Source organism: Cucurbita maxima, unplaced genomic scaffold (assembly GCF_002738345.1).
Source record: "Cucurbita maxima cultivar Rimu unplaced genomic scaffold, Cmax_1.0 Cma_Scf00046, whole genome shotgun sequence".
In the NCBI taxonomy this organism is placed as follows: Eukaryota; Viridiplantae; Streptophyta; class Magnoliopsida; order Cucurbitales; family Cucurbitaceae; genus Cucurbita; species Cucurbita maxima.
In genome coordinates, this window is record NW_019272062.1 from 176981 (window position 1) to 201919 (window position 24939).

The window sequence follows — 24939 nt, forward strand, 5'->3', positions numbered from 1 at the left end:
TTTTTTTTTTTTTTTTTTTTTTTTTTTTTTTTTTTTTTTTTTTTTTTTTTTTTTTTTTTTTTTTTTTTTTTTTTTTTGCTAAATAAATAAAACTAGTTTAATTTATCTCATTAAAAACTTTTTAAAAACTATAAAAATAATTTTAAATTTAAAATGTTGGAAGACCATTTATGAGATGTTAATAAATGTTTTTTATTTTTTAACTTTTTTTTCCTATTAAAGTAAAAGGGTATTATTGGTATTTTTAAAATTTCATGGATATTTTTTAAACCTAATGGTTAAGGGTATTTTTGAATTTTTTTGCCCTAATCTAACTTAAGAGCTACGAAAGAAAAACAATATGAATGCATCTATCCTAACTTCAGTCCCTTGGTCGTCACCGTGAAGTCGTCATTTATCCACAGGTGTCTTACTATTCAAGGAATGCTTAGCAAGAAACATCATTATTGGGTCAGGAAATGCATACACAATCAATCATGGTAGATCTATTATTTCATAAAAAAATTTAATGCCCTTGAATACTGCTTTTCAATCGGGCAAAAATTGGATGTATAGTACTTTTCGACACACACACTCATGTTTCTGCACCCAAGGCAGATGCATACGTACCCGGTCGGTTTGTCCTTCAGCTAGTGCACACTCATGTTGTCGAACCCACAAGAGAAATGAGCCCACATAATATCATGACGTTGATAGATATCGTAATGTATGCGTTCGTACTCATCATAACGGATAAACATCCTAATGCACGTGACATACAAAAATACACAAGGTCCTCGTAACTTTAAATCATGACATAAATGTATGATGCTCATTGTACATTCGTTCTTTCATAAACAATACTTTCATGAAATACATGCATTGCATAACATTATTTCGTAATCCTGAAGTTTAACGTGCTAACGTAGTGTGCATGAGATATCATATAGAGGTATTATGCATCATATGATATGGAAGTCATACCAAAATCCACGACATAAACATCTCATAACCTAACTTACAATATAACATATCATAACATAGGTCATAATATAAATCAACATAACACAAGTCAGCATAACACAGACCATTAGAACATTAGAGCACATGTTGTTTATACATGTTGTTCATACTTCATTCAATTCATCCAACCAAGACAATAGTAAAGCCACTTAGTTGGTTGACTTAAGTTAGGGTCGTAAAATTATTATTGTGTTGGTCTAGATCTATCTTTTGTGATTTGAGTCAACTTAGATGGGTCCACGACATCGAGAAAGAACATGTTAGAGGGCTTAATTTGCCGAATGGTCTGGAATAATCCTCTAATTTAGTTTAAAACACTTTATGTAATGGCTCAGATCTACCACTATCAGATATTGTCCTCTTTGGGCTTTAAAATGCGTATGCTAGGTTAAGGTTTCCACACCCGGGTGTTTTCTTCTCCTCCCCAACCAACTTGTGACATCACACTTTAAATTGATGAAATAGTAGTTGTACTCATCTCGATTGCCTCCGATAACAAAAAACAGCTCTAAGAACATGTCCAAAAGATCCAACCGAACAACATATATAAAGGAAAAATGGACGAGGTGAGACTTACTAATTAGGATATATGACGTTCTTGATCAAGTCATATTTGTCAACCAAAGTGCTAATATTATTGATAGACTAATTACCGATAACGTTATTATTTCTTATGAATGTCTCCACTATATGAAATATATTGTTGGGAATGATTCGAGTTTTATTTATAATTAAACAAAACTAAAGATTAAACAAACTTATCGGAAGAAAGATTTGTCAGCTCTTTAATCTTCTTGCTTTAGCTTCTCTAATGATTAAATTATTTATTTTCTCTATAAAGTTTCCCTTGTTATAACTCAGACACAAGGTCAAGACATGTGGAGCCTATTGAAACGAAATTTTCAAGAACGTGAGTCAACGTTAGCAGAAAGGAGGAGGAGACGGAAGGCAGTATTCTGAATCTATGTCGAAATTGGCCAGTGCAAAGATGATCATTGATGTTGGGAGTTCGGATAACATAGCATCCGCGGGGATGGTGGATCAATTAGGGCAACTGCCCTTTTAAGCTTTTAAGTTAGGGGGCTCTGACTCTAGAAGAGCCCTATCGAATCAGATAAAAAAGGGCATGAGTTATGGACTTTTTTTTATAGATGTTGAAGAGGTGAATCAGGGGTGAGAAGGTGCCCCTAGAGCTGGAGAAGTGAAAGTCGGACGTATTACATATCCTACTCGGAAGACCAGGGTAATATAAGTAGGTTGTTACCTGTGTAGGAAGAAGACCGGTTGACTTTTAACGGCAAACGTGAGACTAGATGAGGAGAGCGGTAGAGAGAGTTTGTTAAAGGAGCTAGAGCAAGAACTTCTCCATATTTTTTTTCGGTATAAGTTTGCTTAATGTTTAGAATTATTTAATTCTAAATAAAATCAAAGTCGATTTCAATGCTTCACTCTCTCTGTCACAAATGTGGTGATACACTAATGAGAAACACTGTAAGAAAGAAATTCGTTGAAGTATCATCAAAGGAACGTTTGAAGATAGACCTGAGCGGTCGAGCAAAGATGAAAGGATCTACTAGATTAGGTCAACCCAACAACCTACGAGTAAAGATCAGCCTCGTCTAGTAGATCCAACAATCGAGCTGCTCAATTCACAACCTAGTCAACTCCAACAACAACCCGACCCTTCAGTTATGTTTAGTACATCCACAACCCAATTCGTCCATCAACCTAACCCAACAACTCGTCTCCAACTAGCTTTAAAGACCCAACCCTTCAGTTATGTTTAGTACACCCACGACCCAATTCGTTTATCAACCTAACTTCATAGTCAGTTTCCAGCTAATTTTAAAACCCGAGTTCTTCAAAGCAGCTCGACTGACCCAATTCTTCATTAATCAGTTAGCTTGTGATTTACGACCACCCGTGCCTTTTCGTTCGTCGGGTTTGATATTCTTATACGATACTAAATTCCACAATATTTGCAATTCATATTTATTATTATATCAATTATCAATTGATTTTATTTTTTTGTGCTAAAAATATTGTATTATCCCAAATAATAATGTAATAAATGTAATGATTTGATATAAAGAAGAGCGAGCAGGCCGCAAAGTTCTCAACACAGATTTGACTGATCATCTTTCTTTCTTTCTAGATTCTACTGTCCAAGGGTTTCTCGCCATGGCGTCTTCCGCTTCTTCTTCCGCTCCCGGAGCCTCCAAGTTCCTCGGCGACCTTCCTTCCCATGGCTACTTCTCCTCCACCGTTCCTTCCTCCAATCCGGTAATGTTTCTTGCACTTTTTTCTCTTTTGAAACCTTGCTCTTTTGTTTTCTGTTCTGTTCTGTTCCAAATTTGTGTATCCTCTTCTCATATTTGGTACGTTTACATTAGGAAAATTTTAGTTAGTGAACAATTATGTATAGTTTAATCGATCATTTTGACCTGAAGCCACGGATGTTATACAATTTTGTGTTGCATTTGAGTCTGTTCGCACATTCAGGAGTGAGTGAATTTATCTACGTTTTAAATTATAAAAGATTGCTTTAAGCTTCTCTCGTGCTTTTAAGGGATGCTGTTAGGTTGCCTAATGCCATTTTTAGGCTTCCATAATGTTAGTGATCAAGGACCAGTTGTTTACAGGTATAAGAACTTAATAAGTTTTGAATCTATCCATGGCTAGGTTTTGTTAAAATGCATTTTGGTGATTAGAGTGTTTGAGTTCTTGAGTTCGTTTTCGATCTAGTCTCAACTGTAGGATGTATGCGTGCCATTATGTTGGAAGATTTATAACCACATTATGGTATGATGGTATTTTTTGTGTAATCATCGCCTATAAATCAATGTATTTTCTTTCTTTTCCTTGTTCTTTTTCCCTTTGGTACTTTCTAGTCATTTGTGTGTATTTATCGTGGTTAGTATCTATATTGAAACAATATGTTTTTCAATATGTTCGTGCAGGGAAGTATGCGAGTCTATATCTGCCTTCATGATACCTCACCCCCAGGTTAACTTTTATTTCTCTAAATATTCGTTTTACGAAACATAATGTAACAATTTAAGTACATAAGACTGTAGGCATACCATGATGCAACACAAGTATTTAAGAATGAACCATTATTCATCAGATATTTGATGTACACAAGAATTGAGGAAGAAAATAACAAGGATAATCATAGTGCTTGTGCAGAGCTCTACGAACTTTGGAACTGGAAATTTGTTTCTTGTAGTTATGGTTGCTGATTTGTTAATTTATAGATTTTATGAACGTACACTGATGCAGCTATATTCCTTTTTGCGAGAGCTATATTTATTTTGCCAAGTTACCTATTATGAACACAGCCAAACGTGGTAAATCTTTACACCCATTTTGCATCCAGAGGATCAAGAAATAAAGACAAACCAGCAGAATATACTTATTAGATCTTTAATGCTTAAAAATTCCAGTTCAAAGGATGGAAAGGGAGTAGCTGCAGCCGAGTCTTCTCGAAAGAGGTACCGCCACCCTTCTTTGAAAATAAAAGGATGATCTTTTTAGGTTGCTAGTTGGTCATTTTTAGTTGAAACTGTTGGATTTGTTGCATTTTCTTATGTGGTATTGGAAACAAACAATGGATTGGCGTTTCTTCACATGTGCTTAATACATAATTTGGTTTTGGTATCTACCTAGTATTGAGTCTTAGTTATGCTACCCTGATATTTCCAGGGCTGGTGAAAAAATTTCAGATAGCAGAGCAAAGAGGGCTGTACAAGTACGTTCAACCAAAGGTATGTTATGGTCGATCATGTACTAGTAAGTAGCGACCGGTTGACTGACTCATTACTCTTTGCAGATGTTCTTCACGAGAGTTAGCTAAATCCTGCTTTTGTGTCTTTTTTATTTATCTAAAATTATTTTCTTATGAATTCCTAATATTTTTTATAGGAGTTATATATATTTGGTAAGAAACCGAACTTTTATTGAAAAAATGTGGCGTACACAAAAACAAGTCCAAAGAAAAAAAGGGGTCGGACGCTAGCTACAAAAAGGACTCCTATATAAAAGAACAAGACCAATGTCATAATTACGAAACAGTCTAGTGACCAATGCCCAAACAAAAGTATTAAACCTCACCAACTCTTAAACCCACCTCCCGAATTATCTCAACATCCCAACATTTTTTATTTATTAAGCATTATATAGATCAGGTGCTTTCCTGGACTCCTAAATTAATTGTGTGTATAGAGAAAAAAGGTGATACCTATGTGCCGACTCCTCCTGAGTGAAAAAACAAGAGAAATTTCCCCTAGCGGGGTGGGGACTTGTTCTCTTCAACATGTAGAACCATTATCCACCATATGTAAAAAGTTCTGTACCTATAATATATAGGTAGTGATACTTTTCCCGTATTATAGATAATGGTTGTTCTACATATTAAAGAGAAAAGGTCCCACCCCAAGATCCCAGCATATCATACCTCTGGTGATTAACGTCTAGAAATATGTCCAACAGTTTAATAAGTATTATGATATATCTGAAAAATATTCGAGGGCTACATAGATCTCAGGGGAGACTCTATGGTGTACTTTGTTCTAGGGGAGGATTGTTGGGAGGGAGTCTCACATTGGCTAATTTAGGGAACGATCATGTGTTTATAAATAAGAAATATATCTCTATTGGTATGATGCCTTTTGGAGGAAGCCAAAATAAGTGGACAATATCATACTATTGTGGAGATCCATGATTCCTAACAAAAAAACCATTCAAGGGATGATATCTTTCAACTATTTTTTTTTTTTTTAAAAAAACATATCAGCTTATAGTTTCATTAGAATTGTGTTCCAAATGTGATGATTATAGTGGCTATGATGCATCCAGGAGCATCAAACAGTGCAACACCGAGTAAGAATCTACAGAGTTTGACCGTAGAGAGGCTGCGTGCCCTTCTCAAGGCCAAAGGCCTTTCGCTGAAAGGAAGGAAGGCAAGTATATATTATATTGTAATTAATCTAGTTAATAAGTAAGTTTGAAATAGTTAAAACGTTGTTTAAGATCACTCCCTTTCAAATCGAGTTATTGTTTTAATTTTATACTTTTAAATGCAATTTTCATATCATCAAAATTGGTTTGGAGTGATATTTTGCAAAATTACTCGGAACATGTTCCAAGTTCCAAGCTTTATTGATCATGGTGTGTTTGAGAATTCTTTGACCAACCAACCAACCTGGTGCAGGATGACTTAATTGCCCGCCTGAGAAGCGTTGATGGCTAGCCAACCACAAAGAGAGTGAAACATCTGCAATCTCCATGAACACGAGCACAGGTGAAACCTCGACGTTATGGTTTACTCTTTTCTCAACATTTAAACGTGTAGATAGGAATATACTATGCTTGAAAGTTGAAATGACGGTGGTTTGGAGAATAAAAGTTAGTCATGGATATCTGTATTCATTTTGATGATGGGAAAAAACGACCACGGTTAAATTTTTAGGGATAAAGTGAGAAAAGGGTATTTTTCTGAACCATAATAGAAATCTTCCAAAATCTTTGAGATATTTTTGAACGATTGAATTTTAGCTACGATGTCAGTTAAGAGCTAACCATCAACTCCAGTGTCGTAATACATTTACGACAACAGGTTCCTTGGCCCGACCTCACGAACGGTAGGATGACACCTTCAGACTAACATCTTTGGTAAATTCTACCCTTATCCTCTGTAAAACTTGCAACAATATCTTTGCAATGACTTTTTGTACAATTTCAGTTCAGTTTACACAATTGTTTCAGCCAAATTACATACATCCGATTACCATTCTATTCAGCTGCATAATTGTCATAAATACACATTTGTCATGATGCTACAAAATTCTCGTGTACACAATTTCGGATCAATCGATTTATGTGATGACAAAAAGTAGGAGCGGTCTAAAAATCTAGCATCCGAATGTGAGGAAAAACATAAATGTAACAAAAAGTTATTTATTTTGCTATTGTAATTAAAATATTGGAAGGTATAATTATAAGTAAAATTGTGATGAATATATACTATTATATTTGTGTTTTTTAATTATACTATTTTCATGTTTCGTATTTCTGATATACTGTATATTTCGTTTATCGAATGCATCAATAATATATCAAATATATTTTATATTATAAATTGTATAAGTACGAAATATTGTATATATTTTACGTGTATCAGCATCAATAATATATCAAATATATTTTATATTATTAATTATATATGTACGAAATATTGTATATATTGTACGCGTATCTCAGCAGTATATCAATTAATATATATGAAGATAATATTTGTATATCACATGTATATCAATATTGAATTGAAGTCAATATTGACGTACTACTGATAGTAGATTACTCTTAAAATTACATCTTTTAATGAATACAAATGTCCTACTAATATACTAATGATATAAATGAGGGTTGATATATTAATGAAGCACTAATGATATATATATTGCTTACAACACATTTATATACAAGAAAATATACACAAAGTCTGTGAATGAGTTCCAAATATGGATTGTTTGGATCTTCAATAGAAGCTCTAAATGTTGTTCTACCAGTAAAAGAACATCATATTCAGATTGCAATTAACTATAATTCACATGCTCTCAGAAGTTACTGTTAATATTCTACAGTTTATATATATATATATATATAAACACTTTCCAGTAAAGCATATGCAAAGCCACTGGAATATAAGTGATGAAGAACACAAAATCTAGAGACTGACTGACCTTTTTGAAGCTTGATTCTTACGTTTGAAGCTTCATTCAAACTTCATAACCAGGATTCACTTTCTGCTGTACATCTCCATAGCTTTCAAGCTCCTCCATGTCCTCCAAACTCCCCATGAACAAAGGCAGCCTTTGATGCAGCTTACCTGGCTGCATTGAAAGGATTCGGTTTTTACCATCTGAGCCTCGGCCTCCGGCTTGCTCGACAAGGAGGCTAAGAGGGTTCGCCTCATATACTAGACGAAGATGGTCTCTTGGATTCATTGCCACTCCGCCGTACAATAAAGTTCGATGGAGATCGGCAACCAGAGAACATATGTAACGGGCAGAGTACTTCTTTGGATTTTTGCCTTTTCCCTGTCTGATTGTGTCGATATATCGCCGCAATCCTTCTGGCCAATCAAAATATCTCGCATCGTTTACGGAATATATTTGCCCTGAAGAAAAAAGAAAAAAAAAAAAAGAAAGCAGTTGAAACAAGGTCCAAAGATCCCCACGTTGTCTCATGAGATGTTCATAATTCAATAATAGGATATGAAAGAAATATATGTGAAATCCCATGTCGATTGGGGAGGAGAACAAACATTCTTTATAAGGGTGTGGAAACCTCTTCCAATCTTGAAGGGAAGCCCAAACGGAAAAGCCTAAATAGGACAATATCGGCTAGCGGTGGACTTGAACCGTTACATTCTAGTACTCCAAAAATCTTCTAGTCTAAAAGTGCTCCAATCTACTTTAAGTATAATCATTCTATTAATATTAACAAACTCCTTAATTGGAAGGTTGTTAGACCTGCCTCGATATCACCCCACTAACACTTTGGGCGATGGACTCGGACCGTTACATTCTAATACTCCAAAAATCTGCTAGTCTAAAAGTGCTCCAATCTACTTTAAGTATAATCATTTTATTAACATTAACAAACTCCTTGGCTAATGTGTTTGTTAGATGAACACGACTCTCCACAGTGGTATGATATTGTCCACTTTTAGCATAAGCTCTCATGGCTTTGCTTTGGAATTCCTCAAAAGGCTTCATACCAATGGAAATAGTATTCCTTGATTATAAACCCATGATACTTTTAGCATAAGCTCTCATGGCTTTGCTTTGGAATTCCTCAAAAGGCTTCATACCAATGGAAATAGTATTCCTTGATTATAAACCCATGATTATTCCTCCCTATATTAGCCGATATGGGACTTTCATCCAACAATATCAATATTGTGTTATATTTGGAGCCATGGAACCTGACATGTTACCTCGAGGAGGGATTTTGATATGAGGATGAGTAAGAATGAAGTCTCCAGTTGAATGGTCCAGTGTAAATGCATGTGTCCCAGAACCAAAGCTGGCACAGAGTATTGTAGCTGATGAGTAGAGAACATATCCAGCTGCCAAAAGTTTAGTTCCACTCTGTAGAGAATTAAGCACGGCCTTCTCTTCTCTTGGTAAGTTATCAAGTTCAACAAGACGTTTATAAACCCCAAAAATTGTGCCAGTAGGTATCGATGCATCGATGTTTCGAGAACCGTCGAGCGGGTCTGTTACCACCACAAATGGACCATCATCTCTAATCCAAACTGGCTCATCATCTTCTTCTGAAGCCATCACAGCAACTTTTCCAGACTTTTTAAGGGATGATAAGATGATTTCATTCTATAAAAAAAGAGAGAATGTTTCCCAGAATTTAGTTTTTCTTTCTCCAGGATGTATTTGCAAAGATAGCCGAACACCTGAGTTGCTAAACTAGAAAGCTCAAGCAATAATATCTTGAATATTTTGGCAAGTTATAAGTTTGGAATTTAGGCCTCTATGTCTCAGAATTCCTCAAAATATCATACAAGATCATGTAACTTTTATTTATTGCATCTTCATGTTATAATATAACTAGGATGGTCTTTCTGAGTACAAATCAAACAATCACTTCTCTAAACAATTTTAGGATTAAGGACAGTTTAAGAACAATTAGAGTTTGAAAGCGGTGAGATCCCACGTCGGTTGGAGAGGAGAATGAAACATTCTTTATAAGGGTGTGAAAATCTCTCCCTATCAAACGTGTTTTAAAAACCTTGAGAGAAAGCCCAAAGAAGACAATATCTATTAACGGTAGGTTTAGACTACTACAAATGGTATCAGAGTTAGACATCGGACGATGTGTTAGCAAGGAGGCTGAGCCCCGAAGGGGGGTGGACATGAGGCGGTGTGCCAACAAGAATGCTAGGCCTCGAAGGGGGTGGATTGGGGGTCCCACATTGATTGGAGAAGAGAACGAGTGCTAACGAGGATACTGGGCCCCAAAGGGGAGTGGATTGTGAGAATGAAACATTTTTTATAAGGGTGTAGAAACCTCTCCCTAACAGACTCGGGGGTGGATTGGGGGTCCCACGTCGATTGGATAAGGGAACGAGTGTCAGTGAGGACACTCAGCGCCGAAGGAGGTGGATTGCAAGATCCCACATTCTTTATAGGGTGTGGAAACTTCTCTGTAGCAGACGCGTTTTAAAAACCTTGAAGGAAAGCCCGAAAGGAAAAACTCAAAGAGGACAATATCTACTTGTGGTGCATTACTAGAATGGGGTTAAAATATAGTTTTCGTCCCTAAAATTTCATTTTGAAGAGGACAATCAAGTCTTTAAGAAGTCCCCAAATTTATCTTTCCTGTTAAAATCCTGGTTATGAATTCCTGAGTAAATGGCATTAACCAGAGCAATTTGGACACTGAAACAGAATCAAGCCTAATGTTTATTAGCTTTAGTAAACAGTGCATTCAAAATTCAACGACTAGACAGAGGCAACGAGACTGCTAAAGCTGAACTTGAGCTCATATAATGGAAACTGAAAGATCCATTGTTCTTCAGTTGATAGAACTAATCTTGACCTTAACCAGAACAATCGAAGAAACTCAACCTCGAGGACTATAAGATTCAGAAAATAATGCATTCTAAATTCAACCACTAAAAACAGAGTAATAAACATTCATACTTCAATCAATATCCACAATCGATGGAAATTTGCTTACAGACACAATGTCGAGCGGCTTGGGTGCATCCCTCTCCGCTCCAACAACCACTCCACCGCCGACAGCCAAACCCGCCGGATTTGGAAGATCGAAACTGAAGGGAGAAGCGACGAGAGCTGCAATTCTCTTGCAAGCATACTGAATATGAGTCAACAGCAGCACCAAATCATCTCCCAAACCAATCCCGTCCTTTCCCACATAGTCGGTCAAAGTATAGAGGCCATCAATGGCGGTCCTGCTCGAAATAGTCTCTGTTCGCGACCCGACGGCGAGCCCAGAAGGCGAAGAAGCCATAGATATGGGCACGCGAAGCTTGGAAGGAGAGGGGAAATGGCGGATTATTGGGGCGAAACGAGGAAGATTTGGGGGAAAAGAAAGGGGGGGATTGAAAGGGAGAATACTTGTGGATTGCATAGTATAGACTTGGATTGGTTTTGGATTTGACGGAAGTCGATGGGATCATAATGGGCGGAGGATTGGGAATTTCATGGTTGGGTAAGATGAACATGGTGGTAATGGGATTATAATATATATATATATATATGATATAGGTTGGGTAAGATGAACATGGTGGCAATGGGATTATATATGTATATATATATATATGATGTATGTATAGAAAAAAATAATAATAAATAAAAAATAAAAAAATAAAAAAAATTAAAGTATGCTATAACAAAGAGTAGGTGAACCATTTTTTTTAACAATAGTGAGGTCAGACTGAAGAGTTGAACATAGAACGTTGAATTTTATGGTAAAATTTTGGTGAAATTTTGTTTTTCTTCACACATTTTCAAGCTCTGTTTCAGGAGGTTGATTAATGAGTTCTAAAAAAAGAATTATTCCTAATCGTTCAATTACCTTTAAGAATCCTTGCAATTGAACTAGAGTATTATAGAGGAATTCACTTGTTCTCTATCTTTCTCGAGAAGTAACTATGAGTGTATAATGACCAACTAAAATTTTATTAATAACAACTCTTTAATAAACAAAATGTACAGTTCAACTATATCTACATCTATCTCTCCTGTCTTAGAGAGTAAAACAGAGTTATCTGGACTTTTTGTAGTAAAAGGGGTTGGGAACGAACATGTGATCATGGTCAACGTGCTCTAGACAAGCATGACCAGGACTCCAACCACTCGAGCACAAGCAATACTTTTTGAAAAAAAGGAGTACCAGTGGTCTAGTAGAAGAATTAGGATGAATACAATAGTTTTTTTATGCTAAAATTTATAGAGAGACAAAATGGAATTTAAAAAGATTTAAAGATTAAATTGAAAACACCCGTGTTAGGAGATAAATGTAACAACTGTATTCTTAAGGCAGTGCGATAAGTTAATTGTGTAAAAATCGAACTTTGCGGAGAATGTTAATGTAGGATGGATTCTTGAGTCGCGTTTAGTATGTCTCAGACTCCTAGCTCTATCTGGTGTATACATGATTTTGGTGAATAGTCATACATTGTATGCATAACAAAAATTGTAAGTAAAAAGGGTTTAAAAAGGACAATTGGCCATGAGCACCAGACAAGTATGACAAGAACATCCGACACACAACCACAGGCAATGCTATTTGAAACAAAAAGCACTAGTAGTTTAGAGGTAGAATAGTACCGTGGCCGGGTACTATTCTACCTCTAAACTACTAGTGCCTAGAAAGTTGATCACATGGGTCATCAACATATTATTTGATGCCCTATGATAAAATCAGGTGCATCGAAAAACAAGTTTGGAACGGGTGGCCATGGGAAGCACGGACAAGCAAGCAAAACCCGGGATATCCGACGCATGGCTGCAAGCAACGGTATTTGGAACAAAAATAGTACTTTGCCACAATATACAGACTCGAGATCAATGCGAATAATTTTCAAAATTTAAAAAAAAAACATGTTAATTAATACACATTTGAAGCCCTGATATCAATTTGTTCCATAATTAACACAAACTAAAATGAATCAAATTCTGAAATGTTCAACAAGAAATGAACTTAAACCTGTTTATTTTATAACAAGAACCATCAAGAACATGATATATATCTCTGCAGAAACCAAAGATGAATATAAACAAGGAGAGAAGATTACAAATGGGGTAAACATTGTTCATACTAATACAACAGTTGTCATGGTATGAACAGATGAATCTAGCGGTGTTCTTGTTCCAGACTCCAAACTGGATATCCTGTCTTAAAAATGATTATCTATATCTACAACTGCAAATAAGTACAGCTAAAGCAAATGATATCACAAGCATTGTTTTTATATATCACCACAAAACTTGATGGTTAAGAATTGATTAAGCAACAGAACAGATTAATAATATGTACAAGCATGGAAAGAATTGCCCGGAAAAGGAGAAGTGATTACGAGACTCGAACGTTGGCGTGAACCAAGCTTTGGTGATCAAGTTGGATAAACACAAAATCGCTCGCTTTGCTTGCTACACTGCTTATCTTTAATAAACAAGGGCTTTAGAACATCTGAAATTGCTATAACTGCATTAGAAAAAAATGGGGAGAAAATGATCGGTATCAGATTGCTGCAAATATACAACCCATCTCACCCAACTTTAAAGGAGAGAGTCGAAAATAAGTGTCGAAGTTAGGGTACGTCGGTAAGAAAGCAAATTAGGAAAGTTAGACAAGATTAGCCTACCTTGTTAGACCTTATTTCTTATGTATAAGAGATTGTAAGCGTAAGATTCCACATTAGTTGGGGAGAAGAATGAAACATTCTTATAAGGGTGTGAAAACCTCTCTCTAGCCGACACGCTTTAAAAATCTTGGAGGGAAGCCCGAAAGGGAAAGCCCAAAGAGGACAATATCTGCTAGCGGTGGACTTAGGCTTTATAATAAGAAATTCTAGATATTCACATAGACATGCTGTCTTTCTTCATAACGTGCCTTAACTTGCACCCACAAAATCGCCTGCACTGAAGATATGTTACTCGGAAACATCTTTTTCGTCCTTTCGGTAAACATCTTAGAGATAGCTTCACAAAAGCTAGTATCAGAAGTAATTACCTAAAACCCCTAATTTTACATGTTCATCTTTTTTTGGAAGGAATTTATTCATAGTAATATGACATCCATGTCTCTCTTAAAGAACTCAATGAAAACATAGGCCAGATCATCTTTTGACGAATCCCAACGACCTTGAAAGAGAGCCAAAAACCATCAAGAGTCTTGCCCCATCCCGATTAAACACCAAGGTTTTGGTTTCCTCAAACATAAAGGGCTCTCCAAGTAACCCTCACTCTTAAAGTCTTGCCCCATCGCAAGTAAACACTGCAGTAATGATGTCGGTGCGGTCGTACCGCAAACGTGATGTTTGAGGACTATAGCATAGAAAGCATTAGTCCAAGCAAGTCCTACTCTTGGTTATTAATGGGATGTCAGCGCAATCCTTCTACAGAACAATAGAAGTGATGAGTCTACAACTTACAAAACGGTGAAGGACTTCAAAATACTTACCTCTCAATCTATTGAAGCGAAGCTCTCATGAACCCATCATCCAATTTGTTCGATGACTACTGTTCTGTGGAAATTTTGCAACGAAAGAAACTAGGGAATCTTCAAATGAGCTGAGTCAAGTGCTGAGGATTTCTAGGAGATCGCCAGATTCTTCTCCTCTACTTGGTACCCTATGGCAACTATGGCCCTTTTCCTAACCATTTGGATTAGTGGGGATCTCACTTCTACCCTATTTTATGATCTTCCCTATTTTATGATCTTCCTTGTGAGATCCCACATTGGTTGGAGAAGGGAACGAAACGTTCCTTATAAGGGTGTGGAAACCTCTCCCTAGTAGAAGTGTTTTAAAACTGTGAGTTGATGACGCACAACGACAATATTTGCTAGTGGTGAGCTTCGGCTGTGTTACAAATGGTATTAGAGCTAGACACCAGGCGGTGTGCCAACGAGAACGTTGGACTCCTAGGGGGATGGATTGTTTGGCTCCACATCAGTTGGAGAGGGGAACGAGCATTCCTTATAAGGGTGTGAAAACCTCTCACTACAGACGTGTTTTAAAACTGTAAGGCTGACGACGATACGTAACAAACCAATAACTTAGTCATGTCAATAGAATCCTCAAATATCGAACAAAGAAGTTGTGAGTCTCGAAGGCGTAGTCAAAAGTGACTTATAAGTGTCAACCGAAGGGTGTACTTTGTTCAAGGCTCAAAAGAAGGAGTTGAGCCTCAATTAAAGAGAGACTATTCAATGGCTCCATATGCCTAAGGAGAGGCTCTAAAGTGCACTTTGTTCAAGGGGATGATTGTTGAGGATTGTTGGGAGAAGAATCCCACATCGGCTAATTAAGCGGTTGATCATTGATTTATAAGTAAGGAATACATCTGCATTGGTACGAGGCATTTTTGGAAAAACAAAAGCAAAGTTATGAGAGCTTATGCTCCAAGTGGACAATATCATACCATTGTGGAGGTCCGTGATTCCTAAATATAGTATCAGAGCCAGTCACCGGACAGTGCGAGGCATTGGTTGGAGTAGGGCTAGACTCTCTCCATAGTAAACACATTTTAAAACCATGAGGTTGACGGAGATGTGTAACGAGCCAAAACGGACAATATTTGCTAGCAGTGGGCTTGAGTTGTTACATCTTTCCTTTAAATCCCCCATGCCAATGTGGTGAAATGCTACGATCCTAGGTACATGGGAAGGGTATGATTTTATAGGGAAGTTGAGGTCTTTAAAAGAGTTCCTTAAACTTTGAAATAGAAAGGTTTTTGGATATATTAAAATTAAGAAACAAGAAATAATGGGCAAGGGCCACTTGGTTAATACTCTAAAGGTCGAGCAACATTTTCTTGAATTGAAATTTGCTAAAGCTGAAGCAAAAAGCCAAGGTTAAATGGGCTATGGGGATTGCAACACTTCCTTCTTCCACAAGGTGGCTAGTGGCAGCAGAAGTAGGAACATTATTGGGCCCATAGACTTCGAAAATTCGAGTGGCTGAAGCTGAAGCAGCTACTTTCGAAGTAACAGAAAGAAAAGCAACGACTGGAGTAGGAGAGTCAGAGTTGAAAAGAGGATTTCTCACTTCTTTTTCTCATTCAAAACCGTGCATGAGACTTTCATCTCGCACGGCTCCTAAGCTAAGTGATAAAAGAAAGATCACCACTGGCTGGAATTTCGTGAAGCTTGCGGAAGACTTTTCACAAACTCCGCGAAGGATAGGGAACTAAACTAGGGTGTAGAAATTTTTAGGCTCAATGATTGGACTATGCAAGTTGTTTTTTTTCAAGCGTGGAAGAGGGTTCGAGGAACCCTCTCTTTTTTCTCCAATCTCTATGGTCCAAAAGTGCATCCTAAACCTTTTGATACAGGCATTGATGGGAGTCGTATCTCTAAGAGGGAAAAGGACGTTTTAGTAACGTCTTTCACTTTGGAGGATATTAAACAAGCACTCCATGGAGGTGATAGAAAGGTTTTGAAAGGGGCATCTTGAATAGTTCTATCTCTTAAGCGTTTAGAAAGAGAACGCTAACAAAGTTAAGGACTATAGTAGAATATGGAGTTTTTGTGGAAATTGAGGGAAAAAATAGATTTCCTAATAGAATTTAAGAGATTCCTCATAAATAAAATAAAATAAAATAAAATGGACACTTGAAAGCACATTGATGTGTGTGCGCGCTTTCACTAAGGCACCTCTGTGTGTTTTAGTGAGCGTGCCTCACTTGGATCCCTCGCTATCCAAGGAACTACACCTAGACGAGTGCCACGACACCCATTTTAAACATCTAAAAAGCATCGACACAAACATGAAACACAATACGACATAGGTATAATGACACATAAGTTTCTAAAAATGTAGAATATAGACACACATTGTTTAGCATCACTGACATGTGTCGGAGTGGAGTGTGTTCGTACTTCCTAGTAATATGTCGAAAAACTTGATAAATTTAAAGAGAAAAAAATAAAAAGCGTATTTTAACGAGTTACGAAAGGAACCTGAACCATGCAAGTGAAGATGTTTTGAAGTTAGAGAGATGATCTTACCCTTACAGAATCGATGGGAAGCACAAATGAATGGACGAACTTGAGATTTCAGTTTAAAATAAAATGAAATCTACTCTTGCAGCCTCAGCCGATTGAAAAACACCAGGAAATGAAATTCAGGTGCCCAATAAATAAATCCAACAACAGGTCCCCCTTTGATGTACTGCATAAGAACATAGATTACTCTCAAGCTCGGTAACAGATCGAACAAAATCATCCGAATATATAACAGCCGTTGATTGAGCAATCACGAAGACAAGAAAAATGGAGAACTCCATACCTTTCCATCAAGAATAACAAGTTCGCCATCGACCCATCGAGGATTGCGAAAGCCTGGCTCAGCTAGCCTTCCTTGTCCTTTATATCTAGCAATCTAAAAAAATGAAGGTGCCACGAGATCATTCAGTAAAGAGAGGAGAAAGAGGAAGATCAAAACGGAGCAGATAAGGATAACGGTTTAAAATAATAGTCGATTAAGAATAAAAATTACCACTCCAAATTCTTCGGGAATGATCCCTTTATGAGGAAGCTGGTATCCTTTTCCAACCTTTGCACGAAACGCCACCTGGAAAACCATGACCATCCCGTCAATACCACGGGACATTGAATGGAAAGTCAAAGTAAACCAATTACCTTTCCAGCTGGTACATATGGATCCCCAATAACTTTCCAGGCTTCTACATATTCATAAAATTCAAGCTTTGAAGGCTCCTTATCCCCTCCTCCATCCTCTTGCCATCGACCAAATTGGCGTCGTAGATGAATAATTTCTGATGTATATATTCCATGTGCGCCGATGTATAGTCCTGAAAAGGAACGAATTCTCGTTGATGCTTCCACTTGAGCTTTTTTCTATACTTGAATGGAATAAGAACCGTAGAAAAATAATACCACTTAGAGGATCGGAAGAAGTCGGTATTTCAATGCGATTGAAATTTGTCGATCCAGAAAGAGGTTGATAGTTTTGTGCCTGGCTGATGGATACCTTTATTAACTCACTCAAATCTTTAAGTACCTGAAAAAACAAGTTCATAATGCACAAAAATAAATAAATAAATAAATAAAATTGGCACCTAAGAATTGGAAAACTGACCAACAACTACAATATTAACATGCAAGAATTTCAAACCAACCTTCAACGGTATCTTTTCTTTGCCGACGAATTTGGCTAAATCGAGCATAACATGGTCAATACTACTTTGACCTCGGGCCTTGGACTTCCTATCCATTGGACTTAGTTCCTTTTCGATAGATTCCAGTTTGTTCACATCATTCTCAATAGAGAAAGAAAATGAATAACGCCCCTTCTTTTCTAACTTAGCAGGTACTCGGAGTACATTTTTAGAAGAAAACCCACTAGAAAGCTTCTGCACTAAGCCGCTAACAATGATTTTGACAGCAAGTTCGTTTCGTCCCTGATTTTCAAGGAAACCGTCATCAGCATCCAATTCAGCATCTCTCTCTTGTTGGTCATCCTTAGTCTTAGCTTCTACTTCCAAATCTTCGAAGTCGCTATCTTTCTCACTTTCTCCATCCTCCTCGTTTTCCTCTTCTTCATCTTCTTCCTCCTCAATTATTTGCTCGATCACCTTAGATATCATGTCTTTGTCCATCTTTCCAGGGGTCGTCAGCTTCAAAACCTTGACCTTCACACCAGGAATCATATCTCTCAAAATATCCTGAAAGACGGGAAATCCAACAGCTATATCAGAGTCTCCATTCCTGATGTCACCATCTTCAGCTTCTTCGCCACCTACAATGAAAAGATCATCTTTTTCTTCAATGGGGTCTAAAGGATTCGATAGACTAGGTGAATCTAATCCTTTAGATGAACCATTTGAACTATCTGAGAAAACTCCTTTCCGCTTCAAGTAGACAGCCTGAACATCCCAAAAAAGTACCTTAAGTGGCCAATTGTAGCCATTATAACATTTGGAAACAGATTCTAAGTGATTCAACCTAAAACTAACCATGATGAAAAAGAATATACATGGGCATGGGCATAATCTATCATATAAGGAATAATTTTTTTATGCAATTCCAAGCTTTCAATGGGGGAAAAAGGATGCAAACAAAAGGAGCCAAACTAAGGTAAAAATGGCTCCAATCAAGAAAAGTAAGATATAAGGATAATTTCATGAAACTTTAACCACCAAGGACCGAAGAGAGACATAGAACCTAACAACGGCCACATCGTTAGACCTGTCAACCCCTAACAATAACATAATGCTCCCAAATTTCAGCCTAAATTAGAGAACACACTAAATTTCATTCATTAACTTGAAGTTCGACAACAATGTCGTTTAACACATACTAACCCTCTTTGCTCAAGGAAACTGAACCAACTAAAGCTTCAATGTCTAACTGCTTCAACCTAAGTACCTAAGTAGTACCCTGAAGTAACCACAATACTCCAATAAAAGGAACCTTTCAAGATTTAAATCATTCGAGAACTTCAATCTACCGAACAATGCTACTAAAACCAACAATAAGCTCCAAAATCAAGCAAACACCAACTAAGTCCAAGGGACTAAACTTAAATTTTTGAAAAAATTAGAACTCATAGACAACTAAGTCCAATTAATCTAAAAATTAACAGACAGAAAGAGGAAAACCCAGTCCCTTCCTCCACCCCCTCTCGAAGAAAATCTCTAATAAGCTTCTCCGTAGTATTACTCACAGACACATGAATTGTAAAGAGAGAAAGGAAGTAAAGAGGAATACCACTTCACTGATTGGATGAGAGTTGTCACCACCTTTTGCGAAAAAACTTGTTTTCCACAAGGCCAACCTTTTTTAGAATCGTTTCCACAATAGGATCCCACTAAGGACTACTAGTCGAATTATGCCAAGGGTGACCAGGTGAAGAAGGAAATGAACCAACCTCATACCCAACCAAAGCAGCCCACCTAAATAATTTATCAGGTTCACACCCTTCAAGAATGTTAGATACCACACCTTTAGAGATGATCCTACTTAGAACATGCACCACAAGCAAGAAAAGGAATAGCGAGAGAGGGTCCCCAGTCTAAGCCCTCAAAGCACAAATCCTACCCCTCAGCCGACCATTGATAGGTATCGAATATTTCACAAAACAAAAGCAAGTCCAATTCAGGATCTCTATATATACCTAAACCCTTTCTAGCTAACACCTTCCAGTCCACGTGGTCATATGCCTTCTCAAAATCAATCATAAAGATATCCCCTTATTTCTTACGAGCTCTATAATCTTGAATCACTTTATTAGCATTAAGAGACTGATTGAGAATTTGTCTACCCTAAAGGAACACACCCTAGGCTTCAACGATCGAAGAGGGGAGGAACTTTCTCAATCTATTAGGCAACACTTCCGTAATAATTTTATAGAATAATTTTATAAACACCAGTTACCAGGCTAATAGGTATGAAATCACTCACCCTTCTTTCCCAATCCTTCTTAAGATTAAGATTGATGAAAGTTTCATTAAGGGAGTTGTCGAAGACCCCTCTCTCATAAAACTCACAAAAGACCTTCCAAATGCCCCCCTCTCCCAACTATCCATGAAGAAGGCCATAGAAAGGCCATCCAAGCCTAGGGCTCTATTCCTATCATTATCGAAATCACCTTTTTGATTTCCTCTGGGGAGAAAGAGCTTTCTCCCCATCTAAAGTAGACAAACCTGGGTAGTGATAGAATCTAGTCCAATCCTTCCAAAAAGGGTCTAGCCTCTATAGGTTGAGACAAGAGAGAGGCATAGAAAGATAGGATCTCCCCCCTCAATCTCTCCATCCTCCTGGAAGCGCACGATCATTTTCCAAGGGGCCATTCTTACTATGATGACTGCCAGCCTCTAAAGTTAAACCCTAAACTAGGATGCCACCAAATTTTGAATCAATTATCTAATAGGTGCCTAATTTAATAGATTTCGGAACTCATTGGACCAACACACTAGGACCCTTTCTACAATACTCACAGCTAGCCCACCATATCATATCAGTCGGTTTAAATAAACATATTTTGTTAGTAATCATATGAAAGAAAAATTTTGATTCGTACAGCACATAACATTAGATGCTGTAAGATAGATACCTGCTGTTTGTATTCGCCCTTTTTATTCACTCTAAGAAATATTTCAAACAAGGGAACACCATCTGCAGCCGTAGTAAGCTGCCTGAGAAAGTTGAGAAACAAAAGATCAATATTTTCTTAGTTGCAGCAGTAAATTAATCAAATGTCTTTAAGAACAAGGATCATGGAGACTTTACATCAAACAATAGCTCTTTCTTCCTTTTTTATGAAATGCCAGACTTCCATTGGGTAAAATAAAAGAATACACAGGCATACAAAGGAAGAAAGAAAACCCACAAAAAGAAGCCAAATACAAGAAGGGGCTCCAATCAAGTAAAATAAGACCTAATAAGAAATTACAATAAGGCCTAGACACTGAGGCCAAGAGAGAAACTGAGAATCTAGCAAAATGCTAAACATCACTTGCTGAAACTCTCTCTCCCTGCATAGAATAGATTCTACTGTTTCTCGCACCGCACAGACCCCACACACCAGCTTGCCACAAAAATAGCATTAACACACTAAAAAAAACAACCCTTTCTTACTGCAGAACAGCATTTGGGAACTAAAGCTCAATTTCCAATAATAGGAATAAAGGGTTCCACTAATCAAAGGACAATGGAACGAAAAAATTCACACACACTCTGACCAAAAGGGGGGCAGGTGCAGTTTTATAAAGTAGATGACCTTCTCGAGATGAGAGTTAAACAAAAACCACATGCATAATTGCTAGAGAGATAGAGAAAGAAAAAAAGAAGTTGAAAGTAATGCAATACAACAAAGAATGAAGATCATACCGAGGACTGTAACTTCTTGCAATGTATCTACCATGTTCAGCAGTGATTCGAATAATTAGACCACGAGGATTGTGATTTTCTTTTGAAGTGCCAGACCACCAGCCAACCTAAGAAGAAGAAACCAAACGGAGAAAATCATACATGTACATAGTAATATAAAAATTGTTTCAGATTGTTTAGAAGAATATCGAGGTTTAATTACTCAATCATGAAAGACCAGCATAACACGTAAACAAAATTTGAAAAAGATCACTGGAAATTCAAAATTCTCTCTTATATTTAATTACAAAACTCTCAATACGTTAGAAAATGGCTGACTACTGTGAGAGGGTTTGTGAGTTACGACCATAAGAAATAGCGACTAGTTCTAGGCTTGGGAGAAAATAGAAATGAACAAGCAAGTACACCCAGCTTGAACTACATGAGCTTCTAAAACCGATCGACCAAAAAGTTTTCGGGGTATATGCAAATTGCAAGTGCCAAACAACTGAGTAAAGGGGGTGGGGATGAACATATTACAGCAAAAAGGGGACTAAAATACAAGCACTTTATTTCAAGCTCTTTGAATATCTCACCAACCCAGCACCAGCATTGTCCCGAATGAAGGCTGCATCCCGATACCGCTCCTCCTCTATAGCTCTCTACGACAGAAAAAAGAGGAAGTGTAAGAAAAGGACAACTATATCATTGAAGCAATAAATGGAATACTTCTAGTTCTTAGGTGATCCAACCAAGTTGAAAAACAAATCAAATTCCAGCTGATGAATACTTCTGGAATATTGGAAATATGTTCCAGAGCAGAGTAAGAAATTTTCTAACATGAAGATGAGACATCGCTCTGCCAACAGTATCGTTTGTAGCCAAAGCCGCAATCGCCACCTTGAGTTTGGCAGCATCCTTATAATCCTCTGCATATACCGCATGCCTTAAGCGCGACTGCGCAGGAAAGGAAAAACGAAACAAAATTAGTAAGGGAATTCTTCATTGTTCTTGCCATATTCTTTATGAACCTTTTTCCTCGGAATTCCACTCACTGCCCTATCCTTATCTTCCTATTAAATTGCACAAAACCCATTCTTCTTATTCTAATCCTAATAATTTCAAAAGCTAAATTAGAAAGATCCGAGAAAAGCCCCAAACAACAACACATCAAATTCGAACAAATTACAGGGAAATCAAAATAAAATAACCTTCAGAAAAGAAACGAGGCGCTCTTGTTCGTCGACCTCATCAAAATGCTTGCGCCAGCGATCCCAATCCCAGCTCCAATCATCGTCCACATCTTTCTCGTGCAGAACCCCACGGTCAGAACAATTGTCCTTTACGCCGTCGCTACGGTGGTTCACCAGAGAGTCGAAGCGTGTAACGGCAGTTTGAAAGAGGTCTTGAAGTGAAGAGCCCCAAACCCATAGAGGGGAAGGATCAGAGGGAGAGGGAGAGGGAGAATCGGGGTTGTGGCAGTGGCAGATGGTATGGAATTGGGATGGCGGAGGAGATGCAGAGGATGAGTATGGTTTCAGAAATGGAGTTGGGGAATGGAATTTGGGAGTGGAGAAGAAGAGATGGTGAGGAGTGGGTGGAGAAATGGAAGCCATGGATGGATGAGACCGTATCTGGGGAGTGAAAGGCTAGAAACTAAAAGATGGGTGAGTGGAAAAACGCGAAATTGGCCATACCCATTTGATGAACTTGTGATTTCATGTCTGTATTTATACGAAGAAAGAGAGAGGATAAGGATGTTTATGGGTTGAAACTCAAAACACAAAAATATGGAATTTTTTTCTTCTCTTTTCCTTCAAATTTGTTGACTCATTTCATCAAAAACTATATTTTCAGGACTCACGGGATCCCGGGACCTGTGGGTTTGGATCAAGGATTGAAAAGAGATCAAAAATTAAATTCGAAAATGGAGTAAAAAAATTGAAACGGAAGCCACTCTTTTATCAGAGCCAGGTTTCGATCCTGGGACCTGTGGGTTATGGGCCCACCACGCTTCCGCTGCGCCACTCTGATTGTTGTAATGCTTTTCGTTGGGTTTATATTTATTCATAAAATCTCACAGACGGCTCGAAGTTTGCGCCGGAGCTATCCTCTTGGTGGGTTTTCGCCGTCGGTTCAACGAGTTTCAATGCTGGTTCAGCGTATCTTCAACCCGGTTCAACGTGCTTTCGGTTGGATTAGGGTGATTCTCGACCGGTTTGCAACAGTCCAATCCGACTGTGAGTACGTTTTGGCCCGATTTTGGGTCGGTTCAAGGCAATTTCCGACTGGTTCAACGTACTTAGATCTGTTCCAACCAATTTTCCTCCGGTTCAAGGGGTTTTTAATCCTATTACGGTCCGATTTAGGGTTTCTCCTATTTGATTGAGCTGGTTCAAGAGTTCTTTAAAGCATTTCTCATAGGATTTGATGAACTATAAGAATTATACGTCTATGCAATAATAGCAATCCGTGACGTTGAACTCTATTAGGATTAAACCAAAACGTCTATCAACTAACGAAAGTTTAGAAATATTTACATTTGCTAATTGAATAAGTTTTCATTGATAATGATTGTTCTTTTAAGTTTTATTAGATTCAATTTAGTGTTGATGTTGAAACTTAGTTTTAGACCGTTTGAGTTGAGCCAGGAGATTCGTGCGAGTAAGTTTGATTTTCAATGCTTGAATTCAATTGATATATGTGTTGAGCAATCATTTTTTAGTGGTAGCTGCCAATCGTACGCGTTGGAATCATCAAATTTAAACATTCCTTACAACAATATCAAATAACTATCGACTGTAACTTAATTTTTTGCATGCACTTTAGCCATTGAAAACAAAGAGATCAAATAGGAAATGATACTCTGAATCATAGAACTATAATGAAATATTATATTAGATGTTGATACTCGTGCCTACTTCACCTCTGATACCATGATCATAGTAGTCGACTTTCTTGATTACAGCAACAATAACGTCACCAATATGAGCATATTTGCATCATGATCCACATGAATTTTGAGAATTAATTGTTGGGAGGGGACTGATGTGGATTTATTCAAATCATTTTGAATAAATCATTTTATCGACATGAGTGTTCTATATCGATAAAAAAAATCTTATCAGTACAGTGAACAAGAAAGAATTTGCTTTACTCAAGCTTTTTTTCCCGTGGATACATAGTTTTACAGAGAGAAAGGGAAATGTGCTTAATTTCGAGAGCGCTTTTAGGCTTGAAGAGTGGCGCCGCGTCTGCACGGGGCGGAATGGATGAGCGAAAGGTGCCATGCCACATATTCTTATACGGTCAAAAGGGGATCGATTCCGT

At 37.5% G+C, this 24939-nt stretch overlaps 3 protein-coding genes and 1 non-coding gene across 5 annotated transcripts; 1 reads left to right on the plus strand and 3 right to left on the minus strand.

Moving 5' to 3' along the window:
• Positions 1-3114: 3114 nt before the first annotated feature.
• Positions 3115-6536, plus strand: LOC111470591. The gene is made up of 6 exons (XM_023116151.1): positions 3115-3285; positions 3963-4008; positions 4382-4496; positions 4708-4769; positions 5842-5963; positions 6215-6536. Exons 1-6 carry the CDS (start codon positions 3184-3186, stop codon positions 6251-6253), a joined length of 486 nt encoding a protein of 161 aa, XP_022971919.1. The 5' UTR covers positions 3115-3183; the 3' UTR covers positions 6254-6536.
• Positions 6537-7592: 1056 nt separating this feature from the next.
• Positions 7593-11271, minus strand: LOC111470587 (fructose-1,6-bisphosphatase, cytosolic). The gene is made up of 3 exons (XM_023116144.1): positions 10765-11271; positions 9005-9401; positions 7593-8182 (listed from the first exon to the last, which is right to left on the minus strand). Exons 1-3 carry the CDS (start codon positions 11176-11178, stop codon positions 7782-7784), a joined length of 1212 nt encoding a protein of 403 aa, XP_022971912.1. The 5' UTR covers positions 11179-11271; the 3' UTR covers positions 7593-7781.
• Positions 11272-12797: 1526 nt separating this feature from the next.
• On the minus strand, positions 12798-23390 carry LOC111470585 (protein EXECUTER 1, chloroplastic). 2 transcript variants are annotated; one of them, XM_023116140.1, is made up of 12 exons: positions 22821-23390; positions 22450-22566; positions 22206-22271; positions 21631-21737; positions 20855-20936; positions 17919-18665; positions 17677-17800; positions 17419-17591; positions 17276-17350; positions 17066-17158; positions 16786-16948; positions 12798-13242 (listed from the first exon to the last, which is right to left on the minus strand). In XM_023116140.1, exons 1-11 carry the CDS (start codon positions 23223-23225, stop codon positions 16856-16858), a joined length of 2082 nt encoding a protein of 693 aa, XP_022971908.1. In that variant the 5' UTR covers positions 23226-23390; the 3' UTR covers positions 12798-13242; positions 16786-16855. The 2 variants fall into 2 exon arrangements, with proteins under 2 accessions (XP_022971908.1, XP_022971907.1); XM_023116139.1 differs by having other exon boundaries at positions 12798-13257.
• A 181-nt stretch (positions 23391-23571) lies between these two features.
• TRNAM-CAU lies at positions 23572-23643 on the minus strand. The gene has a single exon. It is a non-coding gene; the product is annotated as a tRNA-Met (tRNA).
• Positions 23644-24939: the final 1296 nt, after the last annotated feature.

Coding starts and splice junctions, on each gene's coding strand:
- LOC111470591 (XM_023116151.1), top strand. CDS start 3,184: ATGGCGTCTTCCGCTTCTTCTTCCGCTCCCGGAGCCTCCAAGTTCCTC. Junction 3,286..3,962: donor CCGTTCCTTCCTCCAATCCG/GTAATGTTTCTT, acceptor ATGTTCGTGCAG/GGAAGTATGCGAGTCTATAT. Junction 5,964..6,214: donor TTTCGCTGAAAGGAAGGAAG/GCAAGTATATAT, acceptor AACCTGGTGCAG/GATGACTTAATTGCCCGCCT.
- LOC111470585 (XM_023116140.1), bottom strand. CDS start 23,225: ATGGCTTCCATTTCTCCACCCACTCCTCACCATCTCTTCTTCTCCACT. Junction 17,592..17,676: donor TTCTTCCGATCCTCTAAGTG/GTATTATTTTTC, acceptor GTTCCTTTTCAG/GACTATACATCGGCGCACAT. Junction 17,351..17,418: donor CATATGTACCAGCTGGAAAG/GTAATTGGTTTA, acceptor ATGGTTTTCCAG/GTGGCGTTTCGTGCAAAGGT.
- LOC111470587 (XM_023116144.1), bottom strand. CDS start 11,178: ATGCAATCCACAAGTATTCTCCCTTTCAATCCCCCCCTTTCTTTTCCC. Junction 9,402..10,764: donor AGCCGCTCGACATTGTGTCT/GTAAGCAAATTT, acceptor CTTTTTTTATAG/AATGAAATCATCTTATCATC. Junction 8,183..9,004: donor TATCAAAATCCCTCCTCGAG/GTAACATGTCAG, acceptor TTTTTTCTTCAG/GGCAAATATATTCCGTAAAC.